The sequence below is a fragment of the Lissotriton vulgaris genome, chromosome 12, assembly GCF_964263255.1.
Source record: "Lissotriton vulgaris chromosome 12, aLisVul1.2, whole genome shotgun sequence".
Taxonomy (NCBI): domain Eukaryota; kingdom Metazoa; phylum Chordata; class Amphibia; order Caudata; family Salamandridae; genus Lissotriton; species Lissotriton vulgaris.
In genome coordinates, this window is record NC_141700.1 from 524,660,865 (window position 1) to 524,682,939 (window position 22,075).

General features: G+C 48.6%; 1 protein-coding gene across 1 annotated transcript in view; it reads left to right on the forward strand.

Annotated features, from left to right (window-relative positions):
* SLC38A7 (solute carrier family 38 member 7) overlaps positions 1-22,075 on the forward strand; it is a 192,336-nt gene that overhangs the window by 133,411 nt on the left and 36,850 nt on the right. Inside the window, exon 8 of the mRNA XM_086945300.1 lies at positions 21,236-21,383. Within this exon, the coding sequence (XP_086801426.1) occupies positions 21,236-21,383 (148 nt within the window). The remainder of the gene's footprint in view (positions 1-21,235; positions 21,384-22,075) is intronic.

The following is a 22,075-nucleotide window of genomic DNA, read 5'->3' on the forward strand; positions in this document are numbered from 1 at the left end:
CTTTGTGAGAGAGGAGTAAACTGAAGATGTGCTTTTATTTTAGTCTCCAGCTCTCCCGGGGGAATGAGGTGAAGATTTCTGGCCAGCTTCATTTGTTTAGCTGTATTAGAGGAGGGGGTGGCACAGAGCTGTTGATCGTGAAGAGGATGAGGTGGTGGTCGGACCAGTCAATGGTTGCTAGTGATAACAGCGTCAAGGGTGGCACCTTTGGCGTGTGTTGGAAAGTTGCAAAGTTGTTTCAAGTCGCTGATATCGAGTAGGTCATTGATGAGATTGACCGAGGGGTCGTCAATTTTTGTTCCAGTGGAGGTTGAAGTCCCCAAGGAAGAGTTTTCTAGATTTGCTAATCGATGATTGGAAAAGAAGATCAGACAATTCTTCAACAAAGGAAAGCGGGTCACCAGGTGGATGGTAGATATTATGCAGGTAAATAGGGGGAACCCTGAACTGTGAGTTCAGCACCAAGGTATTTAAAAGTAGGAAGGTCAGGCTGCAGGACAGGTGTGAGTTGAAGTTAATTTTTATAAATTATAGCGAGGTCCCCACCAATTTTATTAAGCCTGTCTTTTCTGAGGATGGAGTAACCAGGGGGGAGAGCAGGTCAAGGATTGGTGAGGAGTGGTCATTGAGCCATGTTTCCATCAAGGAGGCAATGTCAATGCTTTAACTGAGGATGGTTTCAGCGATTTTAGTTGCATGACAGGTTGCCGATCGGCAGTTGACCAGCATGCAGTTGAGGGGTTTGGAGTCGTTTATTTTTGTGGGGGAGCAGGAGTAGATAGTGGTGAGTTGTTGTGGAGGTCTGGCGAGGCTGGGGAGGACTGGGTCCTACTTGTTCCCAGGATCACAGGGATAGATGAATGTGGTGGGAGAGAATTTGTAGTGGGTGGTGAGGGGGTTAGTTTTTATTGAGGCCAGGGAGGTTGGGGGGTGGTTCAGGAAGTGGGGTGGTATGGGCGAACAATTAATGCAAGGCGGCCTGGGTGAAGAATTGTCTTTAGGGAAAGTAATCCCTTGGTTATGGGGTGCAGGGTACGTTTGTATGATGTCCAGGGGATAGGTGTGATTGGAAGGATTCTTTGTGGAGAGGGAGTTGATGTCCTTTCTGAGAGAAGAGAGTTCTAACACAAGGGTTGAGAGGTGGAGTTCTATCTTTAGGTGAGACTGGGTAATAAGTGGGATGGGGAGGGGGGCTAGGAGATCATGTGGGAGGAGGGAATGGTCCATGTTGGTCAGGAGTGTGTGTACAGTGGGAAACCAGGTGGAGGGGAGAGAGGGGTGCTAAGGTTGCAAGGTGGCGGCGGTGTTGGAGGGTGTGAGAGGGCATTCCCAGGGGTCAACTGGGAGTCATGAGAGGAGAAGGGGGCATGAGAGGGGTGCTGGTGGCGGTTAGTTAGATAATGGGTGGGATGAATAACAGGAGAAGACATTGGAGTTATTAATGGAGCTGTTGGGGGTCAAGGTGGTGTGTTAGGTGGGGAGGATTAGGGTGACTGGGCATTGTAGTAAGGTTGTTAGGAAAGAAGGAGATTGGAATTATTTGTGGAGCTGTCAGGGGATCGGGGGCGGGGGTACAGGACACGGGGGGGGGTTGGGAGGCAGAGGGGGTTGTAGAAAGAACAGGAGGGGGATGCTGATGAGGTCGTGAGAAAATATATCTGAAAGTCGGGGATTTCATTGTGGATTAGTGTCAGGGAACAGCTGGGTTGGGGTTAAGGTGTGAGGCGACAGAGGTATTTTGCGTTTGGGGGTGAAAGGTTAGAGGTAAGTGTAGGTAGTAGGTTTTGGGATTATGAGCTGAAGTGCAGTAAAAAAATTGTGAGGTGGTTTTCGGAGGCTTGAATGAGATCTTTCCTGATTTGAAAATAGAGATGTCGATTTCGCCAGGGAATGTGAGGGAAGGAGTGGTGGAAAGTTTCAGACCATAAGGGATTTTGCAGGAATTTGTGACAGGAAGGTGGCGGAGAAAGATACTTTTCCATTTAGAGGGGCGTTTGGTGTAGAGGATGTAGTTAGTTTTTATGATGGAGGTTAGGCTATGGTAGTTGTCAACAAATAAGGTTTCTTGGTGGCATATAAGAAGTTTGTGTTTAAAGTTTTTCGCGCCATTTTTGGAAAGGTTTGAGGGGTAAAGGATGGACCAAGAGTTAGGGCCATGCTTAAGGATGGGTGAGTCCTGTGTCATGAGGTTAAAGTTGAGGGGGGCTGGATGGATCTGTTTTAGTGGTCAGGGGATGAGGGGACGACTGGAGGTAGGGAGTTTGGGGTAGAGCACAGTTGGGGTGATTGGAGAGAAGGGGGGGAGGGCGGGGGAATGTCAGTGTAAGGTAATATCTCCAAGAGATAGTGGGGGCCGTGTACTGTGGTGGCTCAAGTGGGAGGCGTTAGGGGGGTGTGAGGTGGGAGAAGGGGGATATTTCAGGAATGGAGGCAGTAGACGGGTTCAATATTATGAGAAGGGGAGAATGAGAGGTAGAGCCAGCCGGGAGATAAGATAGAGTGAAGTAGGGAAAAGGGTGGGGGGGAGAAAGAGATAAAGGGGATAACAATAATAATAAAAATTATGATAAATAAATCAATGAAGAACAAGGATATAAAGGTATAAAAGCCCCTGTACGTCTTTCTCAAAAGATAAACTATGTAACCTTTAGAAAAATCAAGATATAAAATTAAAAAATATAACCAAAAGAAATAAAGTGAGGAAGACTATAATGAGTGCACATAGAGCAAAGATAAATAACAAAAATGAATATCGAGTAAGGAAACAGAAATGATGTAGACCATTATGATTGCACATAAAACAAAACAATTAGCAATTAACACAATTTACGATGCGTTACGAACAACATACACAATCCAAGGATAAAAAAAATAGCAGAATGAGGTAAGTCAGTGATAATGGGTATACAGTTATAGATAGCAGTAGGTAAGTTGGGGTTAGTATATTGGATTAATAGTATCCTGCAAAATTTAACTGGTTAAACAGTTTTGGGTAGTCAATCGGTAAGGAAAAGGACTATTTCAAAATAAGGAGGGCACTGATTAAGTTAGTAGGGTAGGGTAAAAATACCATGGGGGTCAGAGGTTAACGCAACCAGTGGGAAGCGTACTGATTATAGCTGCTCCCCATGTATAGATGGGGGAATAGCTAAATAATACGGATTCAAAAAGGGGGGAACAAGTAATTAACATGGAAGAGGGCGTAATGGACATCTATTGAGGGACAGGGATTAATAGACTAGATCTCCAGATTCACTTCCTTTCAAGGCTTATACCCTTTCAAGATGGCCGCCACCGTGGTGGAGTGGGGTGAGTCCTTTTTCTCTATCCCCATTAGGTGAGGCACCAGGATCAGGGAGGGAAGAAGGGAAGAAGGACAAAATGGCAACTGATTCTTAACCGACCAGTCTAAATGGCGTCCAAGCTTCATGACCATTTTCCATTTAGGTGTCCTCCAAAACAAATCATGGCCATCAGAATTCCACCAAAAGGGCCGTTGCGACACATGCAGTTCAAGCTCTGTGTCATATGAGAGGGTGGGACTGTGAGGCAGGAATGCCCTCCTCCACGTAGATCATCAGGTCAATTCCAATCTGTCTGGCGAAAGACTGATTCATCGCGACTAGGGTGTAGAGGGCAAGCATGCGAGTGAAGGCAAGTCTGTCGCAAGCTGGAATATTGGCAGCTGGGGACCCAGTCCCAAAAATGAGGGGCAGGCCAGCGCGCCAATCTTTCAGGCCTCAGGCAGCCCCATTCAGAAGGAGAGGGCTAGAGGCAGGCGTCAAGACCCAGTAGCGAGGCATCAGCCACGGGCAGGAATGCCAATCACCGCCTAGCTTTAGGCGGGTCCAACCGGAGTGGGGGGGTCGGCCAGTCTCTCATCTTGCCAGCTCCCCCGGGCAGTCTCGTTTAAGTGGCGGCCCCTATCCTTGGGATCCCCAGCGCCCGGAGATCGCGCACGGCAAGGGGCAGGCAGAGGAGAAGGGGGGGGGGAATCAGCGCCCGGTGAGCGCACAAAACAGGGGGCTTGCAGTAGAGACGAGAGCGCCAGCACCATCGACCGGGGTTCACCTGAGGCAGCTTCGCTCCATTGCTGGTGTTTCTCGGGGGCCCGCCAGATCCCAGGTGGCGCTGGCACTGAGCAGGGTCTGGTCTCAGGCAAGCCAGTCCTGGAAGGGAGCGTTGGATGATGGGTTCCTCAACGCCGGGAAATGTGATCAGCATGAGGAAAAGCAGAGGACATGGGGAACCGGCACCGTCAATCAGGGCTCACCGTGGAAGCGGTTAGCTCCTCCAGGAGCAGTTCCGCCCCTTTGATGGTAATCCTCAGAGCCCCGCCGGACCCCAGGTGGAGGTGGAGCTGGAGTAGAGCAGAGCCGCTGTCGAGAGCAGTCCGTGTAAGTTGGCCTCTGCAGCCTTTTTAGGTCTCGCCTGAGCCAATGCGCTTGCGCATTGCTCCGGCGAGATTATAGTAAGCGGTCCGAAAAGTCTACCAAAGCGCCGGATTAGACACAGTTCATGTGAGACAGGCGCATGCACAACGCCAGCCACGTCACACACCACCATTTGTCTGTGCCTCGGCACCAGACTTCAAAGGCTGCCGCACCCCCCCTTCAGACTTCAAAGGAATGCTACCGCTCCCCCCACCCCGCCACAGCAATGCCGAAAGCTTGTTTTGCTTGCTACTCCTTGCCCTCTGGTCTCCGCCTGCTCTCCCGTGTGCTTGCATCTTCCTTCTTTGGCCCTGGGTGTTTTCCGTGTTCTCCAATTCGGTGCCTTCTTGACCCCGTACTTGATTGCTGTCCAAGCCCCAGCCCTCGCTGCCTCTATCATTATACACTCTCCCTGTGTTTTCCTGTTTCCCCATGCTTTTTCCCGGCTCCATCATTCTGTGCTTTGATAAACAGAACGCGCTTTGTAGCACTCAACCCTGCGTGTTCTTAATGCTCCTGTTTGTCCGTTCCTAATATGACGTCAATTACCTTATTCGTTATATCCTGTGCACTTTTGGTTCCCTTTTCATTTCCTCCTGTCACAACCACTCCCTGTCCTGGCTTGCTTACCCTCACCCTGCTTTCCTTGTCCCTGCTTACCCTCGCCCTGCTTTCCTTGTCCCTGCTTACCCTTGCCCTGCTTTCCTTGTCCCTGCTTATGTGCCCTGTTCTTGTTTTAATCCACTGCTCCATCTCCCAGCTTGCTTGTTTTGTCCCAACTTGTTTGCCCTGTCGCTGCCTACTTTGCCTGTTCCAGATTTCTCACTCCTGCTTGCTTTCCTGCTTGAATACCCTGTCCCATATTTCATGCCCTACTTTCTTTCTGTGACCCTCTGTCCCTGCTTGCTTCTCCGGTCGCTGCTCGATTTTTCCAGCGTGCCTCCTCTTTCTCAGATTCCTTGCCCTGCCCCTGTGCCTGTTTTCTCCCCCTGCCCACATTCGTTGTCCTGTCTCTGCCTGCTTTCTCTGAGCTTCCTCTGTTCTTGCGTGCTTCTCCCGTTGATGCTTTCTTTCCCTGCATGCTTACACTGCTCCAGATTTCTTGTCCTGTCCCTGCGTTCTTTCTGTGAGTCTATCCTAGCCAAACTTTCATGCCCCCTCTTTGCTTGGCCTGTCCCTGCTTGCTTTCTCCGGCCCTCCTCTGCCCATGCTTTCTTTCCCTGAACACCCCAGCCAGCCTGCCCTGTTGCTGCCTGCTTGCCTCTAACTGCCTGCCCTGTCCCAGACTCCTTGCTCTGTCTCTGCTGGCTTTTGATGACACTTTTCCATCCCTGCTTGCTTCCCTTGCCACTGCTTGCTTGCCCCGAATTATGTGCCCAGTCCCTGCTTGCTTTTCTGACCTTTCTCTGTCATTGATTGATTTTTGTGTGCCTCCCCTGTCCCTCTCTACTTTCGCTGACTCTCTCTGACCCTCCTTTTTAGGTCGAAGCCTCCATTGCAGGGCATGGCCCTGCTGGAGGCAAAGACCTATTGTGAACAGGAGAATTTCAGTACTGCGTGAAACCACGCCCCCTTTTTCCATTGGCAGGCCTCTCGAAATGGAGGCCTGCCATTGGAAAAAGCTCCTGTTCAGCAGATTTGTCTGCTCTGGATCCCACCTCTCGAGGACTCCATGACCTGCCTTACGGTAGCACGACAATATTTTCAGAAATATTGCCTTGGCAACCATGAGGCAGGGCAGGGAGTCCTGGAGGGGCGGGAATCAGTATTCTGTTCCCGCCCGTTTTTTTTTTTTTGTTTGTTTCGTTTGTGCCGTCATTCATGTGAGTTCCTGGGCGGTGGAGGAGGTAGGGGAGAGGCAGTGCTGGTTATGTTTGTTGCTGGATGCCTTTTTTTTAAAAATGCAGATGATCCTTTCACGGCCGTGCAGCTTTACTGCTGCGCGGCCAATGCTTGTTTCAAGTCTGCAAGAAATTCCAAACTGGAAATTCATTTCACGTTCCGAATTAACTAATTGACGATATAGTTGTGATAAATATTTTTTTTATTATTTAAGTATATTTACAAGTAATCCACTGCTGAGCTGAAATCACATTGTGGTTTGGAACTTAAGTTTATTTTGTTTAAACCATTCGAGACGCAGCCAGTTAAGGCAGATGCATCACACATGGAGCAGAACACGAGGGCGGCGCAGAGCTGCACACACAGCCCCAGGCGAGCCGGTTCTGCCGCCAGCAGGTCGCTTCAAGGGAGACAAATATAAACTGAAACCGGCCGCTCCCAGCTAAACACACTGACGCCGGAGCCCAGACAGCCTGTGGCGTAACATACAGAACTGCCGACTCGGGAACCGGGGTCCAGTCTGTGTTGGTTCTCCCATGCCTACAAAAAGCCCCATTAAAATGGATGACTAGCATGAACAAAATAAACCGATGATGCAATGAAAACGAAATGCAGAAAGAAGCACATTTATGAACAGTATGGCAAACTAACTCCTGTCAGGTGAACGTGACTTTTTTTTTAAAGCACTGGCAAAACCAAATTAGAAAAATTGTGGAAAAGAGAAATTCTCTTAGGGAACGTGTATGTAGACCACGCCCTTGAATTAAACCCCTCGGCTCTAAGGTTAAAATTGGGATTGCGCCGCTGAGCTGGGGCGGTGGGGTGGATGTAATCAGATGCACGCTGCGTGCAGGGCACACACGGTGGCGCCCGGGCAGCAGGCCGTGTGCAGAGCGCACACAGCCCCCTCTGCGCCGGCGCGGCCCGGTGCGCTGCACCTTCCGCACAGTACCGGCAGCTGAGCTGCTGCTGTGTGCCGTGTACACAACCTTGCCCTGTTTGCTCTCAGCATCAGCTGCATTCCTGCGCATGAAGAGGCGGCCATGCTCCGAGCGCACACGGCGCCCTCTGCGCCGGCGCGGCCCGGTGCGCTGCACCCGCCGCACAGGGCCGGCAGCTGAGCTGCTGCTGTGTGCCTGCTGAGGAGTCCCACCCAAATCCACGTCAGAGGTGTCACGCTTCAATGGAGTCTCGCTAGTTATACGTCACTCACATCATTGGAGTCTCCCTCTCACGCGCCCCATCACTCACCTCAGGCAGTGCGCGTCTCTCTGTCATCATCAAACATCTCCTATAGTTCAATGGGGTCTCGGTCTCACTCCATCACCTACGTCATAGACGCCAGAGTGTCCCTCACTCCTCGTACAGATCCATGGTTGAATGCAGTCTCCCCCTTAAACCACCTCTCTCCTCTGACTGTAAGGAGTCTCTCAGTCCCTACCGTAGGTCTCATGGGGACCACAGGAGTCTCGCTGAGTCAATTTCACTTGTTGCATACCCGTAAACTGGAGTCCCACTCACTCTCCAAAGGAGTGGTCCCTTACGCGGCACCTGTTGCACTCATTGTCCGTCATTCAATTAAAATAGCTCAGCTGGGTCTCTCTCTCTCCACAGCGGTGGTCTCTTGCAGCGCTATTTTTTCACTTACTCTCGCTCGCTCACCTCAAATACTTGTGTCCCTCATTCGCACTGCAATAGTCTCATACAAAGTGTCACTCATTTCCCTTCAATAGCCTAAATGTCAGTGGGGTGTTCCTCGTTTCCTCACTTAACTGCCGGAGTGAGTTACTATCTTCGATGCAACATTAAATATTACATTTATTGCATCTCTATTCAAGCATGTTCTGGTATTTGTAGAAAGAAGGCTTGCACATATATATTTTAGTAATGGAACAATCAATTTACTTGATGTTCACCAGCAATCCTGTGAGATTCTCTATTTGAGGGTGCTTAAATAGAAAGTAAATGAGCTGCTGGCTTTCACACCCCCTCACCCTCACATCCCCACACCCTCACGCCCCCCTCACCCTCACACCCCCTCACCCTCACACCCCCTCACCCTCACACCCCCTCACCCTCACACCCCCTCACCCTCACACCCCTTCACCCTCACACCCCCTCACCCTCACACCCCTTCACCCTTACACCCCCTCACACCCCCTCACCCTCACACACCCCCTCTCATCCTCACACACCCTCTCACCCTCACACACCCTCTCACCCTCACACACCCTCTCACACCCCCACACACACCCTCACACACCCACACACACCCCCTCACACCCCTTCACACACCTCACACCCTCACCCTCACACACTCTCACACACCCTCACTCTCACACACCCTCACTCTCACACACCCTCACTCTCACACACCCTCACTCTCACACACCCTCACTCTCACACACCCTCACTCTCACACACCCTCACACACCCTCACTCTCACACACCCTCACTCTCACACACCCTCACTCTCACACACCCTCACTCACATACCCTCACTCACACACCCTCACTCACACACCCTCACTCACACACCCTCACTCTCACACACCCTCACACACCCTCACACACCCTCACCAGCATAGCAGAACAAAACAAAGCATAGGATAACAAAACCAAGCATAGGACAGCAAAACAAAACATAGCATAACAAAACAAAACATAGGACAGCAAAACAAAACATAGCATAACAAAACATAGGACAGCAAAACAAAACATAGCATAACAAAACATAGGACAGCAAAACAAAACATAGGACAGCAAAACAAAACACATCATAGCATAACATAACAAAACATAGGGCAGCAAAACAAAACACAACATAGCATAACATAACAAAACATAGCATAACAAAACATAGCATAACAAAACATAGCATAACATAACAAAACATAGCATAACATAACAAAACATAGCATAACAAAACACAACACAACATAGCATAACAAAACACAACATAGCATAACATAACAAAACATAGCGTAACAAAACATAGCATAACATAACACAACATAGCATAACATAACACAACATAGCATAACATAACAAAACATAGCATAACATAACAAAACATAGCATAACATAACACAACATAGCATAACATAACAAAACATAACATAGCATAACATATCAAAGCATAACATATCAAAGCATAGCATAACAAATCAAAGCATAGCATAACATAGCATAACAAAGCATAGCATAGCATAACAAAACATAACAGCAAAACAAAGCATAGCATAATAAAACACAACATAGCATAGAATAGCAAAACATAGCATAACAAAGCATAGCATAGCATAACAAAACACAGCATAGCATAACAAAACACAGCATAGCATAACAAATCAAAAGCATAGGATATCAAAACCTAGTATAGCATAACAAAACAAAACATAGGAAAGCAAAACAAAACGTAGCATAGCATACAGCATCACTCAGGGGCACCACAGCATCACTCAGGGGCACCACAGCATCACTCAGGGGCACCACAGCATCACTCAGGGGCACCACAGCATCACTCAGGGGCACCACAGCATCACTCAGGGGCACCACAGCATCACTCAGGGGCACCACAGCATCACTCAGGGGCACCACAGCATCACTCAGGGGCACCACAGCATCACTCGGGGGCAGCACAGCATCACTCGGGGGCACCACAGCATCACTCGGGGGCACCACAGCATCACTCGGGGGCACCACAGCATCACTCGGGGGCACCACAGCATCACTCGGGGGCACCACAGCATCACTCAGGGGCACCACAGCATCACTCAGGGGCACCACAGCATCACTCAGGGGCACCACAGCATCACTCAGGGGCACCACAGCATCACTCAGGGGCACCACAGCATCACTCGGGGGCAGCACAGCATCACTCGGGGGCAGCACAGCATCACTCGGGGGCACCACAGCATCACTCGGGGGCACCACAGCATCACTCGGGGGCACCACAGCATCACTCGGGGGCACCACAGCATCACTCGGGGGCACCACAGCATCACTCGGGGGCACCACACCATCACTCGGGGGCACCACACCATCACTCAGGGGCACCACACCATCACTCAGGGGCACCACACCATCACTCAGGGGCACCACAGCATCACTGAACGCCACAGCATCACTGAACGCCACAGCATCACTGAACGCCACAGCATCACTGAACGCCACAGCATCACTGAACGCCACAGCATCACTGAACGCCACCACAGCATCACTGAGCACCACCACAGCATCACTGAGCGCTACCACAGCATCACTGAGCGCTACTACAGCATCACTGAGCGCTACCACAGCATCACTGAGCGCTACCACAGCATCACTGAGCGCTACCACAGCATCACTGAGCGCTACCACAGCATCACTGAGCGCTACCACAGCATCACTGAGCGCTACCACAGCATCACTGAGCGCTACCACAGCATCACTGAGCGCTACCACAGCATCACTGAGCGCTACCACAGCATCACTGAGCGCTACCACAGCATCACTGAGCGCTACCACAGCATCACTGAGCGCTACTACAGCATCACTGAGCGCTACCACAACATCACTGAACGCCACAGCATCAGTCGTTCGCCATCACAACATCACTCAGCGCCACCACAGCATCAATCTGTGCAACCATTCAACAACAACTGGTTCAAATATGTTCTCTCAATGTTTCAAGCTTTATTACAAATGTAACAAAAAGATGTTAATATTTCACTTCTGTTCTTGGATTTTCGTCACAATAAAATACACTGAACATAATCTTAACAAAAGTTATTTACAAAAGTTTAAGCTACTGCCATTAGAAATTACAATAACTTTTATTTAAGAATGAATTAAAAGCCATTGTTTGTAAGATCAATACATGTAAGTCACGTAAATACAACACATATTGCATTACAAATGCTATTGGTGTCACATTTGCGAAAGTTATAACTATTGGCATTGTAAATGACAAAGCTATTAATTTAGCTATTTTCAAAACCAACACAAATAAAAAAATTGTTATTTACAAGACGAATAACTGAAACTTTCCTAATGCGAGATCTATTGCATTTCCAATGCTTGTTTCATATGTCCCTGCTTGCTTGTCCCGGATTCCCTGCCCTGTCCGTGCTTGCTTTCTCTCGCCCTCCTCTGTGCCTGCTTGCCTTCTTTGATGATCCTCGGTCCCTGCTTGCTTTCTGTGCTTCCCCAGATTCCTCGCCCAGGCCCTGATTACTTGCCCTGTCCTTGCTTGCTTTCTCTGCCTCTCCGCTGTTTCTCCTTAATTTCGCCGACTCCCTCTGATCCAGCTTGTTTCACCTGTCGCCACTTGCCTCAGATTCCTTTCCCTGTTCCAGATTCCTTGCCCTGTCTTCGCTTGCTTTCTCTGACTTTTCTCTGTCCATTGTTTTACTTCGAGCGCTGTAGTAAAGAGGAAAGCCTTGGAGGGGAGCTGTCACTAACGTTTCTTGAGGGTTTTGAATGTAGGGAACTCTAGTACCAGGCGACTCCATACCATGTGCTCCAGTTTCGGAACTTTTATTTAACAAACTGAAGACTTCTGGGAATTGTAGTTCTGATCTTTAGTTGAACGGACTCCGAAAGCAGTGATTAGTAAAACAAAAGCATGGTGACATTGGTAAAATATAGTCAACAGGCAACTTTAAACAAAAAACTCCCCTATTCCCCTCAACAGAGGAGGCAGGCTTCAGGGCACTCTGACAGAAGAGCTACTGCGACGAAAAGCGCTCGGGCCTCGATCATTAGGAGCCTATTGAGTAACAAGCATTTGCAATGCAATAGGTCTTGCATTATTAAAGTTTGAGCTAGTGGCATTGCTAAATAATGCATCACCAATAGCTCAAACTTTAATAATGCGAGACCTATTGCATTGCAAATGTTTGCAAAGCTCATTACTTAATAGTGTTCCTAAATACTTTCAAAGAGAGTGGCGAGCGCATTTGACTGCGAGTCTATGGCACGATTATACAACATTCATTTGGCACAACATTCATTTGGCTTTTAGTGGGGATAGCAGTTCTTTCTTGCACGACTGTGTGTTTACGAGTATGGTAGCCTCTGACTGCAGCCTTCCGCCCCTCCCTTTGCCCAACAAGGATGCCCTTGAAGGGGAGCAATTGAAAAGGCCTCATTCCCCTCCCAAGAATCAACGCTTGCGACCCTTGGCGCCAGATGGAAGCCACGTCTGTTGCAATGTTGACACAACTGGCCATTAATTAAAGAGTCTGGCCAAACCACAGGACGATATGAGAGGTACATTTCCCACTTCCCCCGCTCGTTATTAAACACAAATATACACTGGTAACTGAAAGCAATCAATCAATCAAGAGTATTTTGTAAAGCACGCTACTCACCCGCTAGGGTCTCCAGGCGCTTGGGGAGGTGGGGGGGGGGGGAGTGCTGCTACTGCTCGAAAAGCCAGGTCTTGAGTTGCTTCCTGAAGGAGAGATGGTCCTGGGTGAGTCGTAGGTGGGTGGGGAGGGTGTTCCAGGTCTTGGCCGCCAGGTAGGTGAAGTATCTTCCTCCGGTGGTGGTTCTGCGGATCTGTGGGACGGAGGCGAGGGCGAGGCTGGCGGAGCGGAGCTGGCGGGTTGGCGTGTAGAACGTGAGGCGGTTGTTGAGGTATTCGGGGGCCCAAGTCATGGAGAGCCTTGTGTGCGTGGGTGAGGAGTCTGAACGTGATCCTTTTGCTGACGGGGAGCCAGTGCAGGTCCCTCAGGTGGGCGGAGATGTGGCTGTGTCGGGGGATGTCCAAGACGAGTCGTGCTGAGGCGTTCTGGATGCGATGGAGTCTTTTCTGTAGTTTGGCGGTGGTCCCAGCGTAGAGGGTGTTCCCGTAGTCCAGACGGCTGGTGACGAGGGCCTGGGTGACCGTTTTCCTGGTTCCAGTGGGGATCCAGCGGAAGATCTTACGGAGCATGCGGAGAGTGTTGAAGCAGGAGGAGGTAACGGTGTTAACTTGCTTGGCCATCGTGAGGGAGGAGTCAAGGATGAAGCCCAGGTTGCGTGCGTGGTCCGTGGGCTTGGGTGGGGGGCCCAGAGCAGAGGGCCACCAGGAGTCGTCCCAGGCGGAGATGGATGGGCCGAGGATGAGGACTTCCGTCTTGTCTGAGTTCAGTTTCAGGCGGCTGAGCTTCATCCAGTCTGCGATGTCTTTCATTCCGTCCTGGAAGCTGGCTCTGGCGGAGGTGGGGTCGTTGGTGAGGGAGAGGATCAGTTGGGTATCGTCGGCGTAGGAGATGATGTTGAGGTTGTGCTTGCGTGCAATGGCTGCGAGGGGGCTCGTGCAGACGTTGAAGAGGGTGGGGCTGAGCGAGGAGCCTTGAGGTACGCCGCAGATGATCTTGGTGGCTTCTGTGAGGAAGGGCGGGAGACGGACTCTTTGGGTTCTGTCGGAGAGGAAGTAGGTGATCCATTCCAGGGCCTTTCCTTGGATCCTGGTGTGGCGGAGACGGGTTGTCAGGGTGCAGTGGCAGACCGTGTCGAAAGCAGCCGAAAGGTCGAGCAGGATGAGGGCGGCGGTTTCTCTGTTGTCCAGCAGGGTCCGGATGTCGTCGGTGGCTGCAATGAGGACGGTCTCGGTTCTGTGGTTCGCTCGGAATCCGGACTGCGATGGGTCGAGGGAGCCTTTCGTCTCCAGGAAGGCTGTCAGCTGTTTGTTGACGGTTTTCTCAATGACTTTTGCAGGGAAGGGGAGGAGCGAGATGGGGTGGAAGTTCTTGAGATCTGAGGGGTCTGCGGTGGGTTTCTTCAGGAGGGCGCTGATCTCTGCGCGCTTCCGGCTCTCCGGGAAGGTGGCGGATATGAAGGAGTTGTTGATGATGTCCCGAAGTTTGGGTGCAATGATGGAGTCAGCTTTGTTGAAGATGTGGTGTGGGCAGGGGTCGGCTGGGGAGCCCGAGTGGATGGTGTTCATCGTGTGGGTGGTATCTTCCGTGCTGACCTGAGTCCAGGCGCACATGGTGGTGGTGGGGGGTGTAGGTTCGGTGGTGGGGTACGTGTTCTGAGCGCCGAAGCTGTCGTGTATGTCGACGGTCTTACTGTGAAAAAAGGTGGCCAGAGAGTTGCAGAGGTCTTGAGAAGGCGTGATGTTGTTGTTGCTGGCGTTGGGGTTGGAGAGCTCATTCACGAAGTTGAAGAGTTCCTTGCTGTTGTGGGCGTTGTTGTCCAGTCGTTCTCTGAAGGATGATCTTTTGGAGGTGCGGATCAGCTGGTGGTGTTTGCAGGTGGCGTTCTTGAGGGCTGTCATTTTGTCCGTTGACTGGTTGTGGCGCCAGGCTTTCTCAAGGTCACGGCAGGATTTCTTAGAGTCTTTGAGATCGTTGGTGAACCACGCGGCTTTCTTGCTGTTGAGGTTGCTGGGAGGGTTTTTCAGTGGAGCAAGGGTGTCGGCGCAGTCGGTGATCCACTGTGTGAGGTTGCGGGCTCCTTCGTTGGGGTCCGTGGTGTTGGTGGGAGGGTTTAGGCGCAAGGAGATGGTGAGTTGGTCGGTGGTGATTTTGCTCCAGCAACTTTGGGGGTTTGTTGAGGTCGGTGGTGGGTCGTTGTTTTCCTGAAGTTGAAGTGTATGCAGCTGTGGTCGGTCCAGTGGAGCTCGGTGGTGTGGCTGAAGGAGATGTGGTTGCTGGAGGAGAAGACCGGGTCGAGCGTGTGGCCAGCGTAATGGGTGGGGGTGTTGACCAGTTGCTTGAATCCGAGGTTGTCTAGTAGGGCGGTGGTGTTGTCCTGCTCGTTCTCCAGGTGGAAATTGAGGTCTACTAGGAGGATGTAGTCGGGGGAGGCGAGGGCTAGTGGGCTGATATAGTCTGCGATGGCCTCGCTGAAGTGTGAGCATGGTCCCGGGGGTCTGTAGATGAGGGTTCCTCTGAGGGTAGTCTTGGGGTCGGTGTGAATCTGGAAGTGTAGGTGCTCTGCGGTGGCGAGGGTGTCGTCGGTGTTGGTCGTGATGCAGATAGTGTTTCTGTGGGCGATGGCGATACCTCCTCCGGGCTGGTTGACACGGTCCCTCCAGATGATCTTGTAGCTGTCCGGGATGGCAATGCCGATATCGGGGGCTGAGGAGGCGTTCATCCAGGTTTCCGTGAAGAAGGCGACGTCTGGTGCCGTTTTGTCCAGGAGGTCCCATAGTTCGACGGCATGCCTGTGGATGGAGCGGGTGTTGAGCAGGATGTGAATCAGTAAGAGAGAAGTCCTAAAGTTTCCCTAAGGGGAAGAGAACCTAATTTGTATAACCCCTCATAACTCAAAGTACCAAAAAATTAGCAACCATATTACAATAATAAGAACAAATGAGTAAAATACAAATGAAAAGATCAATTAAATCAATATAAAAATTGTACAATTTATTACATATAATGCATCAATGATTACAAAAATTACAGTGCCATACAAAAAGGATTCAAAATGTGTCAGTTCAAGTTATCACAATAGGATTAAAAATGGCAAATCATTTGAAGAACAACAAGAATACAACATTGTCATTTAAAGAACAGTAAAATACAAATTGTCGACGCAGCGTTTCGGTTCGTGTATTAACACCTTCAATAGGACAGTGTTCTCTTTGGAGAGAAACATACAATTAGATACATATAGATTATAATATATTATTATTTGTATAATCTATTCCTCTAACTGGTTACATTAGGTTGTCACTTATCTAGGGCGTAATACTAATGGGGTTTAGACATTACAATCCTTACAGGCACTTTGATTTATATTTGTATCAGGTTCCAATTTCTTTGAGTTATGGGGGGTCATACCTATACTTGAGAGATAATATAAGAGAAACGATGCTTACTCTATGTTGTAGGCTGGATGCACTTGAGGTGGTTGTTGTTGGCGGCTGTTTTGGCTGGCGCTGTGCAGGACCGAGTGCAGGTGAAGTAGCAGGCATGGCAGGTGAAGGCTCCGTGGGTGCGTTTCGGGGTGGCTTGGTAGCAGGCTGGATGTCGGCCGGTGTTGAGTGCGTGGAGGGTGGCGGCATCGTAGCTCAGTTGGGTTGGCTGGCTCTGGCGGGGTCCAGGGGATCTGGCGCTGGGCGCAGTCCAGGCGCGGACGGGCGTAGACGGGCTTGCCTTTGGCGCGCCTTCGGCGCGCAATCGACGCGCCCGCTGCACGTGGCCGCTGCACGTACGGTGTCATGGCAGAGCTAAATATACAAACAATATCCAGGCAACCTCCTCATCAGCAGTAAATCAGCAAAGCTTCTCCCATTTAACATCGGAGCACTACATTCCCACAGAAAGAGCTGGTCTTGTGGTCTTTCTGAAACTCTAAAGGTGGTTGTAAACCCACAGGCTTTGCTTGAGCTCACGTGCACACATTTCCACATTTATTGCAGAGCTTATACGATAAAGGCTGCAGGTTGGGGTGCTCCTTTCAGCAAGGCTTTAAGTGGGATGAACTGGGGGGGTCTCTCAAAGTGGCGTGGTCAATGTAATTAAGGGCGTGGCTTATGAAAAACTGGCCTTACACATATCTATCGCCCTCACTCTATCTATCGCCCTCCCTCTATCTATCGCCCTCACTCTACCTATCGCCCTCACTCTACCTATCGCCCTCACTCTACCTATCGCCCTCACTCTACCTATCGCCCTCACTCTACCTATCGCCCTCACTCTACCTATCGCCCTCACTCTGCCTATCGCCCTCACTCTATCTATCGCCATCACTCCATCTATCGCCCTCACTCCATCAATCGCCCTCACTCCATCTATAGCCCTCACTCCATCTATAGCCCTCACTTTATCTATCTATCACTATATCTGTCACCCTCACTCTATCTATCTATCTATCGCGCTCACTCTATCGCGCTCACTCTATCTATCGCCCTCACTCTATCTATCGCCCTCACTTTATCTATCTATCACTATATCTGTCACCCTCACTCTATCTATCTATCTATCGCGCTCACTCTATCTATCGCGCTCACTCTATCTATCGCCCTCACTCTATCTATCGCGCTCACTCTATCTATCGCCCTCACTCTATCTATCGCGCTCACTCTATCTATCGCCCTCACTCTATCTATCGCCCTCACTCTATCTATCGCCCTCACTCCATCTATCGCCCTCACGCCCTCACTCCATCTATCGCCCTCACTCCATCTATAGCCCTCACTTTATCTATCTATCACTATATCTGTCACCCTCACTCTATCTATCTATCTATCTATCTATCTATCTATCGCCCTCACTCTATCAATCACCCTCACTATATCTATTATCTATCTATCGAGCTCACTCTATCTATCGCCCTCATTCTATCGCCATCACTCTATCGATCGCCCTCACTCTGTCTATCTATTGATCCCCCTCACTCTATTTATCTATCTATCTATCGCCCTCACTCTATCTATTGCCCTCACTCCATCTATCGCCCTCACTCCATCTATCGCCCTCACTCCATCTATAGCCCTCACTTTATCTATCTATCACTATATCGGTCACCCTCACTCACTCTATCTATCTATCTATCTATCTATCTATCTATCTATCTATCTATCTATCTATCTATCTATCGCCCTCACTCTATCAATCACCCTCACTATATCTATTATCTATCTATCGAGCTCACTCTATCTATCGCCCTCATTCTATCGCCATCACTCTATCGATCGCCCTCACTCTGTCTATCTATTGATCCCCCTCACTCTATTTATCTATCTATCGCCCTCACTCTGCCTATCGCCCTCACTCTGCCTATCGCCCTCACTCTGCCTATCGCCCTCATTCTATCTATCGCCATCACTCCATCTATCGCCCTCACTCCATCAATCGCCCTCACTCCATCTATAGCCCTCACTCCATCTATAGCCCTCACTTTATCTATCTATCACTATATCTGTCACCCTCACTCTATCTATCTATCGCGCTCACTCTATCTATCGCGCTCACTCTATCGCCCTCACTCTATCTATCGCCCTCACTCTATCTATCGCCCTCACTCCATCTATCGCCCTCACGCCCTCACTCCATCTATCGCCCTCACGCCCTCACTCTATCTATCGCCCTCACTCCATCTATCGCCCTCACGCCCTCACTCCATCTATCGCCCTCACTCCATCTATAGCCCTCACTTTATCTATCTATCACTATATCTGTCACCCTCACTCTATCTATCTATCTATCTATCTATCTATCTATCTATCTATCGCCCTCACTCTATCAATCACCCTCACTATATCTATTATCTATCTATCGAGCTCACTCTATCTATCGCCCTCATTCTATCGCCATCACTCTATCGATCGCCCTCACTCTGTCTATCTATTGATCCCCCTCACTCTATCTATCTATCTATCGCCCTCACTCTATCTATCGCCCTCACTCTATCTATCGCCCTCACTCTATCTATCGCCCTCACTCTATCTATCGCCCTCACTCCATCTATCGCCCTCACTCCATCTATCGCCCTCACTCCATCTATCTCCCTCACTCCATCTATCGCCCTCACTCCATCTATCGCCCTCACTCCATCTATCTCCCTCACTCCATCTATAGCCCTCACTCCATCTATCTATCACTATATCTGTCACCCTCACTCTATCTATCTATCTATCTATCTATCTATCTATCTATCTATCTATCTATCTATCTATCGCCCTCACTCTATCAATCACCCTCACTATATCTATTATCTATCTATCGAGCTCACTCTATCTATCGCCCTCATTCTATCGCCCTCACTCTGTCTATCTATTGATCCCCCTCACTCTATTTATCTATCTATCTATCGCCCTCACTCCATCTATCGCCCTCACTCCATCTATCGCCCTCACTCCATCTATCGCCCTCACTCCATCTATAGCCCTCACTTTATCTATCTATCACTATATCTGTCACCCTCACTCTATCTATCTATCTATCTATCTATCTGTCTATCTATCTATCGCCCTCACTCTATCAATCACCCTGACTATATCTATTATCTATCTATCGAGCTCACTCTACCTATCGCCCTCATTCTATCGCCATCACTCTATCGATCGCCCTCACTCTGTCTATCTATTGATCCCCCTCACTCTATTTATCTATCTATCTATCGCCCCCACTCCATCTATCGCCCTCACTCCATCTATCGCCCTCACTCCATCTATCGCCCTCACTCCATCTATCGCCCTCACTCCATCTATCGCCCTCACTCCATCTATCGCCCTCACTCCATCTATCGCCCTCACTCCATCTATAGCCCTCACTCCATCTATCTATCACTATATCTGTCACCCTCACTCTATCTATCTATCTATCTATCTCCCTCACTCAATCAATCACCCTCACTATATCTATCATCTATCTATCGCCCTCATTCTATCTATCCCCCTCATTCTATCTATCGCCATCACTCTATCTATCGCCCTCACTCTATCGATCGCCCTCACTCTGTCTATCTATTGATCCCCCCCCAGCTGTCTATCGCACCACCACAGCATCAATCAGATTCACCACAGCATCACTCAGGGGCTCCACAACATCACTATGCGCTACCACAGCATCACTGAACGCCACAGCATCACTCGTCGCCACCACAACATCACTCAGCGCCACCACAACATCACTCAGCGCCACCACAGCATCAATCTGTGCAACCATTCAACAACAACTGGTTCAAATATGTTCTCTCAATGTTTCAAGCTTTATTACAAATGTCACAAAAAGATGTTAATATTTCACTTCTCTTCTTGGATTTTCGTCACAATAAAATACACTGAACATAATCTTCACAAAAGTTATTTACAAAAGTTTAAGCTATTGCCATTATAAATTACAATAACTTTTATTTAAGTATTAATTATTAAAAAAATTAAAAGCCATTGTTATTTATAATATCAATACATCTAAGTCACGTAAATACAAAACATGTTGCATTACAAAGGCTATAGGTGTCACTTTTGCAAAAGTTGAAAGTATTGGCATTGTAAATGACAAAGCTATTAATTTCGCTATTTTCAAAACCAACACATAAATAAAAAAATTGTAATTTACAATACCAATAGCTCAAACTTTCCTAATGCGAGATCTATTGCATTGCAAATGCTTGTTTATCTTTGTAGCATAGGTCGAGGGAGGGTCTGTAGTTCTGTCCAGATGTAGGCGGCTGTAGGCCAGAGAGGTGGCTTTTTTCAGGGATATCAATCTAACTCGGCGGCCATCTTGCCAACTAGTCCATGCATAACGTGTATGAACAGCCAACGCATGTGACGTATGGAGTATGGTAGGTGGACTTTAAGCATCTATTCATAGCGTGTAGTGCTTCAAATTCCCATGCGCCCTCCCGCCTCCCCAGCATGTTGGAGATAGTGTCCGATGTACACGTATGAGTATTAGAGTATTACACACGTGTTCAATAGCAACGACAACATTGATATCCTTCGGGATCTTGTTTGCGCTATATAAAACTTTATAACTAAAATAAAATAAGTTCTTAGCCAGCCAACATTTGTTTCGTCGGGAATATTGACCCATGACTTTTTCAAGTCTCTAAAGTCACTTTTCCTAATCTATTTCAAACGTGGTGATAATTCCAACCCACAAGGTATATCAGCGAAGAAATTCGTATATCGAAGGTTTGAGCTTTGGAAGTGCTATTGGATGACAAATCATGAGGTCGTGTGCCAATGTGAATCTTTAAATCATTTTCTACTTTTCTCCTCGCAACTGCCACTGCTGTCCTTTCCTACTGTGTCTCTGTCAGGCTGTTCCTCATTGTCACTGCCAGCCTGACCCATCATGTCCCTGTCAGCCTCTCTCTAGGTCTCTGTTCCTTTTCCCCCCATCTTTGCCCCTTCCTACCTCTTCCACTGTGTCCCTGTCTGTCCTTGATTTTGTGCCGTTATCTACATCTCCCTCTGTACACCTACCTTCGACCTTCACTATGCCATGCTGGGCTTCATTTGTGCATTTGCATCCTAAAGCACTATACTAAGTGTTGTGTTAGCTATCATGCCTCTTCTTCCACAGGTGTTTGTGGGTTCCTCACTTTTGGGTCCACAGTCAATCAAGATGTGTTGATATCTTACCCACCTAATGATGTGCCGGTGGCAATTGCTAGAGTCTTCATCATTGTCAGCGTATTGACATCGTATCCTATCCTGCATTTCTGTGGCAGGTGAGTCTACTAATTTGTTATATATGTTTTTAATCTGGATTACTGTGTCGAGTAAGCGGGACATTTAGTAACCTGTAGCTGTCTATTCAGCATAAGCAACCTTAACATTCACTTTTGTCCTTACACCCATTTAGAGTGATGCAGTAATCCACATCAGAACCTAGAAATAATGGCATATGGTTATCATTGGCAAAAGGCTTATGTTACCGAAGCACAAATACACTGGGATAAATGTGCTGAATCACTGTCACCAACCTTTCGCTGGTAATAACCACATGCAGTTATTTCCAGGCTCTAACTCTCTGCATCTTGAGGTAATGGTGGGTGGTAATGTTAACACCACTCGGTTCGTTGTTTTACATCCAGATTTAGTCCTGAACTCTATATAAAACCTCAAGCGTAGGTGCTACTTAATATCATATTCTGCACTTGTTTGGGGGTTTGCGTGTCAGTAAATAAACTGGTTGGTTAAGAAACTAGTTAAAAGTTGAGATTGTCCATTTATCATAATCAACCATACTTCACTGGCTGTATTTTCTATCTCTTGATTTCCCTTTAGTTTATCCTTTCCATTCTTGTACAAACAGGAGACAGAATCCAGATGGAACTTGGAGGGAAGCAGACAGAGGTTAGAAGCCTTGTTTTGGGAAACACCATCTTGTCATGTTGTCTTCCCGGAAAGATCAGACTAA